General features: G+C 39.7%; 1 protein-coding gene across 1 annotated transcript; it reads right to left on the reverse strand.

Moving 5' to 3' along the window:
• Positions 1 to 211: 211 nt before the first annotated feature.
• On the reverse strand, positions 212 to 15,730 carry LYVE1 (lymphatic vessel endothelial hyaluronan receptor 1). The gene is made up of 6 exons (XM_004613661.2): positions 15,445 to 15,730; positions 8,447 to 8,612; positions 8,190 to 8,329; positions 3,177 to 3,536; positions 1,841 to 1,919; positions 212 to 1,188 (listed from the first exon to the last, which is right to left on the reverse strand). Exons 1-6 carry the CDS (start codon positions 15,527 to 15,529, stop codon positions 1,002 to 1,004), a joined length of 1,017 nt encoding a protein of 338 aa, XP_004613718.2. The 5' UTR covers positions 15,530 to 15,730; the 3' UTR covers positions 212 to 1,001.
• Positions 15,731 to 15,734: the final 4 nt, after the last annotated feature.

The following is a 15,734-nucleotide window of genomic DNA, read 5'->3' on the forward strand; positions in this document are numbered from 1 at the left end:
AATTTTTAAAAATTAACTTTGTACAGGGGAATCTGTACAAAGTGAACTGAAGTGAACTTTGTACAGAATTCTACTATATGAATTTTTAATCAGATTCAATAATAGGATGCAATACTTAGCACAGGGCTGACATATAGTAGGTATCTGGCAAATATTTGTTAAATGTAATGCATTCTTGGACAGTATTTTTTCTCGTTAATAATTCGTGACAGACAAAATTAGAAATCTATAAGATATCTTTGGATCTCTTTTAAAAGTATAATCTTTAGAGAAAGGGAGCAGGAAGAGGAGCAAAAGCATGTTAAGTTTTAAATCATGATTCCAACTCAAATTATTCACTGATTAACACTTTGGACCTGCCTTATATTTAAGTCTCTGCCACCAATATGCTGCCAATATTTTTGATCGAATTATTTTTTTCTATTTATTTTGACTTCACAGAGATTAGGTCTCAAGTTACAGAATTTCAAAGCCTTCTGTTGCAAATAGTTTTCCTTCTTTTTTTCTGTTATCATTATTATTATTATTATTATTATTACTTTGCTCCTGCCTGGCTTAGAAAAACATGCCAGGTGGTCTAAGAGTTTTATTTATAGAGCTGGAGAAAGGTTCTGTGCTGGGGAGAAAGCCTTGGTTCTGGTGGCTTCTTGGTTTTTAATTCTTCCTTTTCTCAGTCAGAAAGGAAGTCTCTTTATATTGTGAGTTCTGATGAACTTCTATTGGTCCTTGAGCTTTGTAAAGTAGGAAAGCTCTTTTTCCCTCTGGGATATCAGTTCATAAGGAAGCTAGAACTGTAGAAAGTTTGGGAGGGAGGAGAAAAGTATCCATCAAGAATGGCAGGAAGGACGTCCCTTTGGTGAAAAGCCTGGTCCTGAGTTTATTCCAGTTAGGAACCAAGACTTCTTGTTTGTTCTTTTGCCTGTTTTGTTTCCCCATCTGGGGCCAGAATGTGTATCAGGAAAGAAGTCAGACTTAGTTATGTCCTCACAATTCTTTTTCACCTAAACCTCAGCTTCCAGGCATCGCACTGTTGTTTTGGGTGTACTTTTGGGATCATCTGGTTTTCTATCAAATTTCTTTGATTCTTCATTAGAGTTACAATCATCCATCTTCTCCTCCTTCACTACTTTGGTTTCAATCATTTCCTTCTGCTGATTCTTGTTTGTGAAAGGGAAGGCCTTTGCATACCTATAGACAGGAACATAAAATTGCAGTGAGAGACTTCTGTGGAACCCCTAAAATGAACAAAGTATTGTGATTGGCTCATCTTGACACAATGTGCTGGGTCTCTTTGTTCAGAGATGCTAAGACATGCTTTGTATGCAGCCAACCTAGGCTCAATCCCTGGCACCACATCACTGCCAGAAGTGATCCCTGAGCACAGAGCTAGAAGTTAGTCCTGAGTACAGCTCAGGTGCTGCAACAAAACAAAACAAAACAATAGAGGCCAGAGTGATAGTACTGCAGGTAGAATGCTTTCCTTACATGAAGCCAACCCGTGTTTGATCCTCAGCATTCCATACAGTCGCCTGAACCCTGTCAGGAGTGATCCCTGAGCACAGTGCCAGGAGTATGCCCTGCAAGGTGTGTTCCCCCAATAATCCTCCCAAATTATAAAAGAACATTCATGAAACTATATCTAAAGGATGAATGGCATGCATGTGCTTAAATAGAGAGGAAAATTGAATATTTAGTAGGAGAGGTGCCATGAAGGAGAAAGTTCACTGCATGAGAGGACTGCTCTTTCTATTTTGACCAAAAACATACTATGACAAGTTGGAAACAAGTAGCATAGGGATGGACAAGCATTGTAGGACTGATGATGTGCCAACCATCTCACCTTTTGATGTAGCAAACTGCCAGACCAGCTGCAGCAGCAAAGAAGAGGAGTGCGAGCACCAACAGAGCTGTGGGGACACCTGCAGGGAAGAGACACAGGCCTGTGAGTCTCCTGAGTCATCCCTGGGCCTGCTCTTCTAAGACCCACTTGTGCACTGATGATCACCATGGACAGTGCAGGAGGGAACTCTCAACTCTCAGGACCACCTTGGACACTGGGCCTCCTTCTGGTGTTTTAAATCTGGCCTGTAAAACTTTGTCCTTATCCAAAACTTTGGGACAGAATTTGTTTCTTCTCTGTGGCTTTGAGGTGATAAGTTAGGAGCTAATGAAGTATAAAAGCCTCAGTTTTTAATAGGGAAGCTAATTTTCCAATTTAAAGCATACATTAAAAATTAATGTCTACATATTACATATAGTCACAATGTGACTAAAAGTCTTTGTGAAGAAATCAATTTTCCCATAGGCTAATTTATATACATAAGTGTTATGTTTCTATGACTTATTTCTGATCACAAAAAACATCACCATGCTTATAAATAAAGCTTAGAGACACATCTAATAGGAAACAATAATTAGTATTCATCCAGTGATTCTTTTACCATCCCACTTGTTTCAGTTCAGAGTTGAGGAGGGCTAGAAGGTCTGCTGGCAGCTCAAGACTAAGGTAGGACCCAGCTCCAAAAGGGATGCAACAGGGTACCCTCACTCAGATAGGCATATGCAGACTAGGAAAAGTTAGACACATCAGTTATTCTAATGAGCATATCTCTGGGAGGAGGGAGGACTGGAACATGGGAGAAAACTTGGATGCGCGAAGAATGCGCAAATTCCACACAAACAGTGGCATTGAGCAGAAACCATTTAAAAAATCTCATCAATTTTATAAGAAAAGGCTCTTGAGCAAAAATACACTATTCAGGATTGCAGCATTGTTAAAACCTTTGAGTTTTAAAAGAAAAAATTCTTGGACTGGAGCAATACTACAATGGGTAGGGCATTTGCCGTGCATGCAGTTAACTGGATTTGATCCCCAGTATCCCTTATGGTTCACCAAACACCACCAGGAGTAATTCCTGAGTGCCAGCTAGGATTAACCCCAAGAATCACTGGGTCTGACCAAAAATATCCAAAAAAGAAGAAAAGAAAAGAACATTTTCTTTATGCTAATGATTCTAAATCATTAAGGTTCTGTAGAGTCCTCAAGTTCTGTACATTTAGGAAAGATGATTTGCATTAGTTTTTCCTAGCTGATAGGTTCTGAATGCATTAATCAGGTTAATTTCTATATATTATCTGTTACTCAGACATTCAGTGCAAACACAAAAAGCTTATACCTCCAAACCCAACAGTTTCATTCTTGACTGTAACTTGATTTTCAAGAGATAATTCTGCTTCATTCTTGAATGTAACTTGACTTTCAACAGATAATTCTGTTTCTGTAGGTGTCATCAAGGTGCTTGTTTCCATGAGAACTTCTTTTACACAAATTAACTTTATTTTCTTTGAGGTAGATGTAGAAGCCACAACCGAAGTAGGAGCAGGAGTTGGTGGATTAGGAGTTAGCGCATCAGTAGATGATGCTGAGTATGTGCTGTCACTGATAGTCATTTCTGTTGTGTAGGTTGCAGCCTGAGTGCTGAGTATAGGCTCATCAGTGGGAATAATTTCTGGAACACATGAGTTAATCCACGTATCTGTGGGGGAGGAAAAAGGAAATAAATAAATATTGCAACAGGCATATTACTTGCTTTTCTTTTCTTTTTGAGTCATACCTGGTGATGCATAGGGGTTACTCCTGGCTCATGCACTCAGAAATTACTCCTGGCGGTGCTTGGGGGACCATATTGGATGCTGGGAATCGAACCCGGGTTGGCCGCTTGCAAAGCAAGCGCCCTACCAGCTGTGCTATCGCTCCAGCCCTCATCTTACTCGTTTTAATCCCCTCTATTTTCCTTATATTGCAGTCCCAAAGGTCTTAGCAAATGTAAATATAATCTGATCACATTCTTCCTTGATTCCTATAGTGATTGCATGGATGTATAGCCCATGACCTGGTCCCTGATGTTGAAAAGGGACCTTCTCATCAGTCTTTGAATCCTTCAGCTGTTCTGAAATTCCTTCCATTTTTTTTCAGATACATTCTATCACATCCATGCCTTTGATTATGATGGTTTTTAAGAACTCTCTATATCCTTTTTATTTATTTAATTCATATATTTCAGGCCTCATATTGAGCATATTTCTTTTAGGCAGATTGGATGACTATATTTTGGTCCCTAGTCAGATGTTCTTGTACCTGCTTGTACTTCCCTTGTCACATTTCTTGTGAAACACTTTCTCACTGGACTGGGAGTGCCCTGGAAGCAGGAACCCTGTCTGTTTAGGTCATAATGATCTGTGCACTATATCTGGCACATATCATGTGCTCAATCAATATTTGATGAATAAAAGAAGGAAACCTGAAAAAGGAAGATGAAAGTAAGTGGCGACACCAAATTTGCAAGCATGAGTCTATTTCAGGACAAGGGTTTACTGAAGTCAGATTTCCTTCTATTTATCATAAGTTTTCTATAAGAGAGATGCAGTAGAAGGATAGAAGCTTGCTTTCTAATCAGTTGAATGTGGTAGCAATAGAATGAACATTTGTTGAGTCTCTTGCTTTGAGTCAGCCATGATATTTAATTTAACAGTTTTATCAAATGCTTATTAATACAGGAGGAAACTGAAGTTAAGAAAAATCGAATAACTTGCCTATAGTCTTTGAAAACTAAATTGATTATAGTCAAGGTGATGGATACTACTAACAAACCATTTTGACTGCATGCATTGTCAGCATATTACATTATTCATTCATTCTATTTTGAAAAGATTTTGATGATGAAAAAGAAAATCATCCTTAAACTTCTGAATTAAGACACACACACACAGAGTTTGGGGTCATGCCCATAGTGCTCAAGACTTACTCCTGCCTCTGTACTCAGATATCGCTCCTGGCAAACTCAGGGAATCATATAGGGTGCCAGGAATTAAATGTGGATTGGCCACATGCAAGACAATCACCTTATTCACTGTACTCTCTCCTTCTAGCTTCTATTTAGTCATATTTCTCTTTATTGAGCACATGCATAATTCTTTCCTAAAATGCAATTTTTTAATATCAGAGAAAACATATTGAATACAATACTTTGTGTATGGGGAGGAATAGAGGAATAAATAAGGTCTGGCTCCTGATTCCAGGAAGACAAAGAAGAACTTGGGTAAGGATGGGGGGAGATTATGGAGACTCACAGAGGAGAGATCGCTTAGGCAGATATAGAAGATCAATGCATTCAATCTACAGATATTTATTTATTTGCTTCTCACAGTTCGGTGCTAGGAACATAGTGCATGCAATACAAAAATTCATATGTAGGAATAGAGGATAGAAATTTAATATAATATTTAGAAATTTTAGAAGACAATAAATGATGAGAAGAAAATGAAGCAGGGTAAGGATTAAACTGAGAGGGTAGAGGGTGTGAGAGACAATTATATACGAAAGTACCCTTGAGGTGCTTATCCATAAACTGAGATCTTAATAAAGAAATGTGGACAATCAACAAAGATCTAGGAAAAAACATTTTAAAAGACCAGCAAGTTTAATAGCCTCAGGTGAGGAATTCAGTATGTTTGATGAATAAAAAGACTAATATGAACAGACAAACAGCTCATCTAGTATGGAAGAAAGAATATAATATTTAGTCCAAAAGAATAGCACGATCCAAGATATAGAAGACTTTAAGTGTTTGTACCAGGAATACACAAGTGAATAAATGTGGTTGATTTTCCAGCACATTTTCTATTCTCATACAGTAAGTCATCCAAAGTAACTCACTAGAAATATGGGAAGGGTAAAATGCAGAGGAGAGGATATAATCCAGAGCAGAGAAAGATATTATTATTGTACAGAAATAGGAAAATACAGAAATGTCTGAAATCTTAAAACCTGTATCTTTGATATCTTCTAGAGGAAAGTGATCTCAACAGTGGTTGTGGGTTAAAATCATTGATGTCAGTCCTCACGCTGTGCTTGTATTTAATCATCACCACACAAGGTAAAACATGGAGTGGCTCAGTTTAAAAGTTCAATCCTGCCTCATTCTTTCATGACTGTGAGCAGAGCAAGGCATACTCTAAGTATCAGCTATCTCTCTTGAAAAGTGTAAGTGATATTCTTCTGTCACTTGACATATGATTAATGAAGAACTAAATTCATACAGGGGAGCACAGAGGATGGACACAATAAATAAGAGGTGAGAATAACTTTACCTCTTCTTTCAATCTAATCAATAGGAACACAATATGAGTAAGAAATAGCAACTCATTCTGTGGTCCCTACTGGTCTGGGCACAGTGTAGCTCACCTGGAAGAGTTAGGATCTTGCTTTCTTCTCCTGATCTATGATCTTTCTAGAATATGCCAAGTTCTCTGATAGATATTAAACACAAACAGTGATTGGAGTCTAACAGAACAGATAGGAGAAAAGGTGTGGGAAGGCTTCAGGGAGAAGACATTTGAGATATAAATAAGAGTAGGAGTTAGTTAGGCAATGAGAAGGATGGTCCTTGTGGCAGAGGGAGTAAAAGAAAAATATTTTTAAACAATCATTTTGTTGCCTCTTAAAATTAATAAATAACTATATCAGGTATCACCAATGCCTATTAGTTTAAACAGTAGGTTACTTAGGTAAAACATTGTTGGGAGTCAGACTATTCATACAGTGTCAATAAATCACACTATACAATATATACTTATCTTTATGATTTTATTAGAGAAGTCTGGTGGTTGCCATCACATTAAAATTTAGATCTAAAAGCAAAAAAGAAATGGGGGGCTGGAGTGATAGCTCAGCGAGTTTCATACACAGTGATAGCATAGTGCAAGTTTGCCTTGCACGCCCAGGTTTGATTCCCAGCATCCCATATGGTCCACCAAGCACCGCCAGGGGTAATTCCTGAGTGCATGAGCCAGGAGTAACCCTTGAGCATTGCCGGGTGTGACCCAAAAAGAAAAAAAATTAGATCAAGACTGTGTACTAACTAGTAGGAAGTATGGACACCAAGTTCCTTTTTTATTGTGATGTGATCCAAAGTAAATCTACAAAGTATTTTATCCAAAAAATGGAGCACATCTCATCCAATAAACATGAGAAGGAAATACAAGTTAAATAAAATTATAAGGAAGCACACGAATCTACAACTTTTTCATCTCTGTTTTGTTTAGCCTAGAGAGCTGTGTCTCATATCATCACATTTGTCAATGTGGAAGAAAAGGTGAACTAGTTCTCCAGTCAAAGAAGGTGTGCTGAAGAGGCAGGGAAAAGGAGGATGGTGAGAAAGTATTGGAAATTTTACATTCCAGACTTGACTCTGCTACTAACTGACTACAGGATTTTGATCAAGTCAGCTTTCCACTCTGAGCTCTAACTGTTTCATAGATGAAGTTCGAGAATTGGACAAATCACCATAAGGGACCTTTCCAAAGTCAAAGTCCCTGATTCACAGAATTGCATGTATTATGCTGCCATTTGGCTGCACAATTTTTTCTTGGAACTTAAGTAATGACTTCAATTAATTGTATGTGTTTTAATTATTTAAAATTATTATATGACCAGTTATTTATATCTTTGGCCTGAGCAAGTTCAAATTTATGAGTATATGTAAAGCATAAACTATATAAAGTATACATGAAGTATAAATTAGAGGTTCTTGTGGCAAAGCAAGAACAAGAACTTAGCAAAAGAAAAATTTTCTAGAAGTCACTTATATAAAAGAATTTGGGCTGTGGTTGTCAGGGTTTCCAAGCAAGCTTAAAAGGACAAATTTTTCAAGTAACCATGAAAAAAATAGTTCTCCTTTTGAGTTTCAACACTCCTCTTCATAAAGTGGAAATTTGGTCTTGTTCTTAAACATCTTAAGTACAGCTACTAAATTTTCTCTTCCATAACAGAATAGGGGATAAGAAAGTACAGGTAATAAAACTGACCTTACAGATTGTCAGGGTGCAATAACAGATTCAGTACATTGCTTTGTCTATAGTGATATCTCCTCCCTTTCTTCCTGTTTAGCTTATCATTAGGAATGGAGTCTCCTAGGATGGACCCTTTCTATGGTGCCTTTCCATACTCTTTTTCCTCTCAGGGCACACTGCCACCTCTAGCCTGGACACAGACACAGTTTTGGGAGGATTAATGATCATCACCAGCAGTAGACTACCTCTACTGATGCTCAAGGTTATTCTTCTCAAATAGGTAACAGAACTAGAGAAACACAGAGAAAACATGCCACTTGCAGAGGCTTCAATCTCACCGGATGAATTGTGACAGTAGGCACCAGACTTCTTGCTGGATACACTGGCCCAAGTTATAACACCAATCCCATTCTTGCCACACTTGGGGTTTTTAATAATTCGAGGGATGACCAAGACCACATCGTCAACCCATCCATAGCTGTAACAGAAGATACATTAGCTCTATTTCTGCTCATATCATTAGCTGAACATAAACACAGAGTTAAAAAAAGTTCCAACTCCAACTCCAGTGTTAGTGGATCCAGCTGTTGCTCACCTACAAGTCTCAAAGCCAAAGTTCCTCGCTGTTTCAATCTGGGCTTTGCTGGCCAGAGTTAGTCCCAACAAATGACAGGCCTCCTTGGCTTCTGTGAGATTTAGTTGAGTTTTAGTTGTAACAAGGGTGATTCCCATGACTCTGCATTGCAATGTGATGGAAATATCTGCAAAGGAATCACATAGGTCATCAGTTTGGTCCTGTTCATGTTCCTAGCTTATGAGATATCCTTTCTAATAAAACTCTGCTTCTTCATGCAGTAGTGGATTTTGAGAGACTGGGATAAAGTTTAGAAGTACATAGACTAAGCATTTCTCGCAAAGTCATCCTATTGGATTAGGAGGGCATGTGCTATCATCCCAGCAGAATCTTTCGTCTGCTTTGATCATATCCACCATGTTAAGGATCTTATTTATTATATGGATACTTTCGCTATTAGTTCTGGAAAATAATCTAGGTGGTATGGTTACTGCGAACTTTATGGAATCTATGAATGGAAGGTCTGAGGATAGAGAGATAATACAGGGATAGGCACTTGCCTGGTGTATCTCAAATTCCAGTTCAACCCCAGCACCACATATGGTCCTCCTGCCAGGAGTGATACCTGAATCAAGAACCAGGTTTAAGCCATGAACATATTTAGGTGTAGTCCTATGTTCCCACCCCAAAAAAACTGAGTGTCTAAGAGTTTTGGAAAGTTAGAATTCAGGGCTTAAGTTAATAGAATAGCAAAAAGTATTTTAATCCAGTATCAGACTGGGGACACAACTATTTCTAAGATGGGCTAAGAAATGTTGTATTTGCTCAGATTGTGAGCTTTGTTCAAGCCCAGGTCTTCACTGACCATTGGGGGGCAGACTTACACACTAGTTACTGGAGGAAACAGGAACCTCTTAAGTGTCAGAGTCAGACCATATTTGAATCTGGCCTATGCTCCTTACTAGCTGTGCAAACTCCAGCTAATTACTTCCTTGGAATCAATTTCCTTATTGAAACTTAAGGGAGTAACTGTTGCATAGGGTTGAGAATTGAAGACATTTTTATGTTAGTACCTCAAGTTTGTTGTAAATATTGTCAATCTCTTCTCCGACGCAGATTTTCTTGAATGTGAGTATCAAGAAAATGAGGGATGAACTCTGCTTCCAGCAATATTAGCATTGCACTAATCATTCACAGCAAAAACAGCCTAAGATCCCTGTCCAGAGAGTAGGTGAGAGTAGGCTGTTCATGCTTCAGTTACCCCCATTCCACACTCTATCTCTCCTGAAGAGCCTCAGTATCCAAAGACAAAAGTAAGTCTTTGCAAAATCAACAGTAGGTGTTTGCACAAGAGCTGATTACCATAAGTGTGAGCCAGAATATATAACCCCCTATCCCCTTGAGGCCGTCTTTGAGGCCATCTTTGCTGCTGAGCATTTGCAAAGAAATCATTTTAGAAATGCCTAAGTGATGACACAAACTTTGAATTTGTAATCTACTGGAGGAATATCTAGGCCAAACATGAGAACTGATGAGAAAAACTTCATGTGACAGTGCATTTATTGCTTCTTTTCTGCTGGGGAGACTCACAGGTCAAACCATACCAGCTGTCCTCCTTCCACAGGTAAGGAGAGTGCAGGCACCTCTCACGGGTCAGTGTCATCTGGTTTAGATCAGGATTTGAATCCAATGATAGACACTAGAGGGAAAGATCAATTGACAGCTACAAAAACCTAGGTATTAATTCTATTACTGTACTCTCAGGGAGACCTTCTATCTCCAATGAAGCTGGAGAATGAAGGCCTCCCAGCAAAGGCACGATGGCTTCCTGGTAAATTTCCTGCCTGGTAAGTTCAGCTCTTCAATTATAAATGAAAAATTATTCCTGTCTGAAAAGTATTGTTGCAGTCTAGCCTAACTTTGTCCAATGTGGTCAAGATGTCACGCTAAGGCTGGTTTCATGAGAAATTGTTCATGAGAAATTGACCTAGGGACTGAGGGTAGAACTCAGTGATAAAGTGTATGCATGGCATGCATGAGACGTGGGTTCAATCCCTGGCTCTTAAAACAAACCAAAAAAACTGATCTCCCACGGGCAACTCAATCCTATTTTCTTTATCCCAATAGACGCAGGTCCATTCCCAGGCAACTTATGTCCACCTTTTACGTCTGATGTGATGTGTCATCTGTTCAATATGCCTAGTTGGTGCAGGTCTAAATCATATCACCCACCACAAGCATTCCCTATGACACTTACTGGTAAAAATAAAACTAAATTTGGGCTGAAGAAATAATACTGGACTTAAGGAGCTTGTTTTGCATGATCTGGGTTCAGCACTACACAAATCCCCCCAAGGAGTGATGCCTGACTATAAGCCAAGAGTAAGCCCTGAGCACCACTAGGTGTAGCCAAACCTAACAAAACAAAACAAAACAAAACCCAAAAAACAGAGATGAAATATTTTTGACTAGAGAAAAAAGATAGTACAAGGGTTAAGGTATTTGCCTTGTATCCTGCTAACCCTGGTTCAAATCCCTGGCGGCACCATCAGGGGTCACTTCTGAGCACAGATCCAGGAATAGCCCTTGAGTATGGTCATTGTGACCTCAAAACCAAAATCAATCAATTAAATAATAATAATAATAAAGCAAAAAAAACTAAATTTAACTTGAGGGGATAGTTCAACTAAACTTCAAATGCTTCCCCAACCCATATTGGGCTAGATAAATCTCCCTGGCTTATCTGAAATTGCTCCTAATCTAGTTTTGCTAATTTATCTAAGTGTTTTGTTTTAGTTTTGGTTTCTGGACAATTTCTAGCTGTGCTTGAAGTCCCTTCTCAACTTGTGACTGGGGTCATATTCCTGGAGGTGCTCAGAGGAACTTAGGGTACCACGAATTGAACTCATAAACCCACACATCCAAGGCAAGTGTTCTTACCACTGAGCCACTCTCCTGGTCCCCACCAGTTTATTTATTTATTTTGGTTTAGAGGGCCACACCCAATGGAGCTCAGAGCTTCCAGCCCCCTATGTGCTCAGGTCTCATTCCTGACAGGGCTCAAGGAACCACATGGGGTGCCAGAGACCAAACCTAGATCATCCATGTGCAAAGTGAACACTTTAATCAGTGTACTATCTCTCCATCTCCCCCTATCTGCCCCCTCCAAAAAAAAAAAAACCCACAATTACTTCATTTTAGGGCAATGGCTGCATCAACAAACACTAACTAGGGCCATATTCTTTTGGATTCAGCAGCCTAAAAGTAGATTTTCATGTGATCCTGACTCAATATAACTTTGCTACAAAGCAACATGTGCACAGGGAAGAATGAATGTAACATATATGACCAGCAACACCAGTGGAGAGGGAGCTCTAAAGAGCAGCGGGCAGGGTAGTGGGCTGACAGCAGCAGTGGAAAAGCAAACAGACTAGAGACTTTTGTGCCATCCCCCACTGGGCTAATGGACCAGAAGGTTCAGTCCAGTTCTGAACTCCTTCCCTGAGGCTTGAGGGCTGAGCCCTAAACTCTCAGAGCCCTCTTTCATCTTCTCCCATTTTACCTAGCTGCATGTACATGAATATTGATAAGAAGGATGATACGGTACTTAGATATATTTCACCTGTCCATAATCAGCTTCCCTATCCCAGGTATAGACAGGCATTTCCGTGAAGTGCCAATGTGAACATCTTGCAAAGAACACTACTGAGTCCTCCATATGACTGTTCTGTGCTCAGCAACAGGGTCCTGGGATGTGTGTTTACAGATGGCCTTGTTGCTTCTAGATTCTGCTTTCACCAAGAGACCAAAGGACCTACATGTAATATAAGTGTTTGTGATGGAACAGCCTCTTCAAAGTCTATGTCACATCATCACACTGTCATCCCGTTGCTCATCGATTTGTTCGAGCGGGCACCAGTAACGTCTCTCATTCTGAGACTTATTGTTACTGTTTTTGGCATATCCAATACACCACGGGTAGCTTGCCAGGCTCTGCCGTATGGGCACGATACTCTCGGTAGCTTGCCAGGCTCTTCTAGTGGGGCGGAGGAATCGAACACGGGTCAGCCAGGTGAACGTGAATTCCCGATCGCTGTGCTATCACTCCAGCTCCAAAGTCTATGTACCAATAATAATGACCTACACGAATATGGGTATTAATGTCAATGCCAATATTTAGCACCTGAGACTGTTACTCTGTCAAATTCTTCTCTCTTTGTATCTTGTAATTTATATTATCTCGCCCACACGGAAGAGCCTGGTAAGCTACCCGTGGCGTATTTGATATGCCAAAACCAGTAACAAGCCTCACAATGGAGACTTGTTACTGGTGCCCGCTCGAGCAAATCAATGAGCAATGGAATGACAGTAAATATTTTCATCAAGAAAAATATCGCTTGGACTGGAAAGCTGGTACAGGGGTTTGGTAGCAATGCATGTGCTCATCCTGATTTTATCCTTGGCATCACAAGTCTCTTATCTCCCTGCTTCTCACCAATATAGTTGAGTGTGACCTTAGAGGCTGCCCGTGCACACCCAGGGTTGCTTGGTGATTCTTGACACCAAAGAGTCCAAGCCATACAGCATTCTCAGGTCCTCTCATGGAACCAGCTGGACAAGAATCAGGGGCCATAGAGATAGTACAGCAGGTCGGGTGCTTCTTATACTAAGTGGGAAACCGAAGCTTGATTCTCAGCACCACATATGGTCCCTAGTTCCCACCAGGAGTGATCTCTGAGCACAGAATCAGGAGTAGGCCCTGAGCACCATTGGGTGTGACCAAAAATCAAGCAAAGAGGAAAACAATATGAATCTACGGCAGAGGCCACAAATCCCTTGAGCACTGATTGGAAGTGGCCCCTTCATCAAATAAAAAAAGAAAGAAGGAAATCCTTACTCAAAAATTTTAAAACTTTGCAACTGTGTGGTAAATATATTCACTCAGATTGTTTCATTTATATACACATACAGATTCAGACCCTTCGGGTTTACTCTTTTTTTTTGTTTCATTTGTTTATTCTATGGACGTACTAATGTGCTCAGGGATCACTCCTGGCAGGGTTCAGGTGAGAGGCAGTGCTGGGGATTGATCCTGAGTTGTATGTGTGCAAGACAAGCACCCTACCTACTGTACTGTCTCTCCAAACCAATAAGAGATTTTCTTAGACATTAAAAACTCAGAAAGGTAAATACAGGATTATTTCTGAAAGCACACATAGAAAATCAGTGAGGAACTAAGATTATTTATGGGAGTGATTCTCAAGATTGAGTTGAAAGGTTACTGTGTGACAGCCTAGTTTGAGTTTGGGTCTCTAAAAGTGGTTCCTACTAATGAAGCTCACATCACAACTAGAAATCATTTTAGCACTTGGTTTAATATTTTTAATGTGTATATATGTTTTCCTGTACTTTACAAGTTATATGTTTTGGAAAACATATCTGACTCTTAAAAATTATTTTTCCTTCCTTTTACTTCTCATCAAAGTTCACAGTTACTAAATAATAGCGAAGCTATGAGCAACCAGCCTGTAACTGAGAACTAAGGTGTAAAGGGATCACTTGCTTTGCCTTTCCTTTAATTAAAAAAAATACTAAAAAATTGAGAACATAGTTTTCATGACTATGTGTTTTAGGGGTACTGTTTCCTGCCTCTTCTAAGTGTACATTACCATGTAATTCAAGTGTTGATATTGCCACACAATCCATGGAACCTGTTTCCCCAGATCCTCATCCCCTTCACCAGCCAGTTTGCCATATGAATCCACAGGTTTATTCCCATTACAAACCCTGACATTTTAAAATACAAAGGTGAAGTTAAAGATAATAATTTTGGGGACTGGAGTGATAGCACAGTGGGTAGGGTGTTTGCGTTGCACGCCACTGACCCAGGTTCTATTCCCAGCATCCCATATGGTCCCCTGAGCACCACCAGGGGTAATTCCTGAGTGCATGAGCCATGAGTAGCCCCTATGCATCGCCGGGTGTGACCCAAGAAGCAAAAAAAAAAAAAAAAAGATAATATTTTAAAATTAATCCAATTAATGAATTAATTGAGGAGAGTCTCCCAAGTAATGTTCTCAGGGCCTGGGGGCCATTCCTGGCAAATTTGTCCAAAAGGGCCTGACAGCTGAATACTCAGATCCAGGAATATAATGCTGCTCGGTACCAGTGGTGCGAGAGTCCCCGGAGTCACACCAGATAATTCTTGGGAGGCAGTGCAGATTTGGGGAGTGCTGTTTCCCTGCCCCTAGACTCCTGGAGTTAAATAACTTCCCCAGACCTAAGAATAGAGAAAGTAGGTATTAAGTTAGCCTTAAAACCCATGGGTTTTTTTCTTTGTTTGTTTGTTTGGGGGGGCCACACCTAGCAGTATTCAGGGCTTACTCCTTGTTCCATAGAAATTTTCCTCTTAAAGGCTTCCAATTTTTATTTTCCAAGAGCTGTAACAAATATTGGTGGTTATAATTTTCTGCCTACAGCACAGACTGAGGTTACCATGAAGGCATCTCAAAAGCCCAGAAATCATTTCAAGTCATTTCTTTGGTACAAAACTGATGGATAGGTGTCAAACTTAATTCTTATACTCCCCCTCCATTAGTTTTATTTTTACTTCACATTAAAATACATGAGAATAATCATACTGTGCTTCCAAAAATATAAAGTGAGTCAATATCTAGTGAAAGTTAGTTGCCTTCCCCAGGCTTAGTGATTGCTAAACTATTTTTACAATGATAGTTTGTTTATCCAATAGGGAAAAAAATTACTACTCAATGTTTTTCTTCTAATATTCTCATAAAAATTGCATAATCAAAAACAAGTTTCAAGATAACATCAAGGTAAAAGTGACATATTTTGGTGAAGTTGACAATAGAGTGAAGACATTCCTGGCAGAGCAACACCCTGAATCTTCTGTTGCCACTGAGGACCACCCCCTCCCAGCAGTCCACATTAAAAGACCAGTAGGCTTAGGATGGTTTGCAAAATCTGGGCTCAGTTTGAAAATCTAGTGAGAAACCTACCTTCTTTTCGGAGAGAGCCTTGCACCAGGAACGCTGTGGTCCAGAGAGAGGCAAAAAGCCACAAGAGACTGTTGCAACTGGCCATTGTGCCAACTCCTTTAAAGCTAGAAGCTCCTCAGATGGTCAGTGGGAGTAACAGAGGCAGACTATTGGCAGTGTGGATAGAGATTTCTGGAAATATGTAGGGGCCCCCACTGTTGCACTTCATAATAGAGACATCCGGATTTCCCTGATTTCAAGCTTCTGACTTGTCAAGGTCATTGGGGGAAATGAATGACGTCCCTTGAATG

The sequence above is a fragment of the Sorex araneus genome, chromosome 6 (genome assembly GCF_027595985.1).
Source record: "Sorex araneus isolate mSorAra2 chromosome 6, mSorAra2.pri, whole genome shotgun sequence".
NCBI classification, from domain to species: domain Eukaryota; kingdom Metazoa; phylum Chordata; class Mammalia; order Eulipotyphla; family Soricidae; genus Sorex; species Sorex araneus.

Excerpts from the sequence above, each read along its gene's own strand:
- LYVE1 (XM_004613661.2), bottom strand. The coding sequence starts at position 15,529 with ATGGCCAGTTGCAACAGTCTCTTGTGGCTTTTTGCCTCTCTCTGGACC. Across the intron at positions 3,537-8,189 it reads CTACTGTCACAATTCATCCG|ATACGTGGATTAACTCATGT; the intron begins GTGAGATTGAAG and ends CCTCCCCCACAG. Across the intron at positions 1,189-1,840 it reads GCAGTTTGCTACATCAAAAG|GTATGCAAAGGCCTTCCCTT; the intron begins GTGAGATGGTTG and ends TCCTGTCTATAG.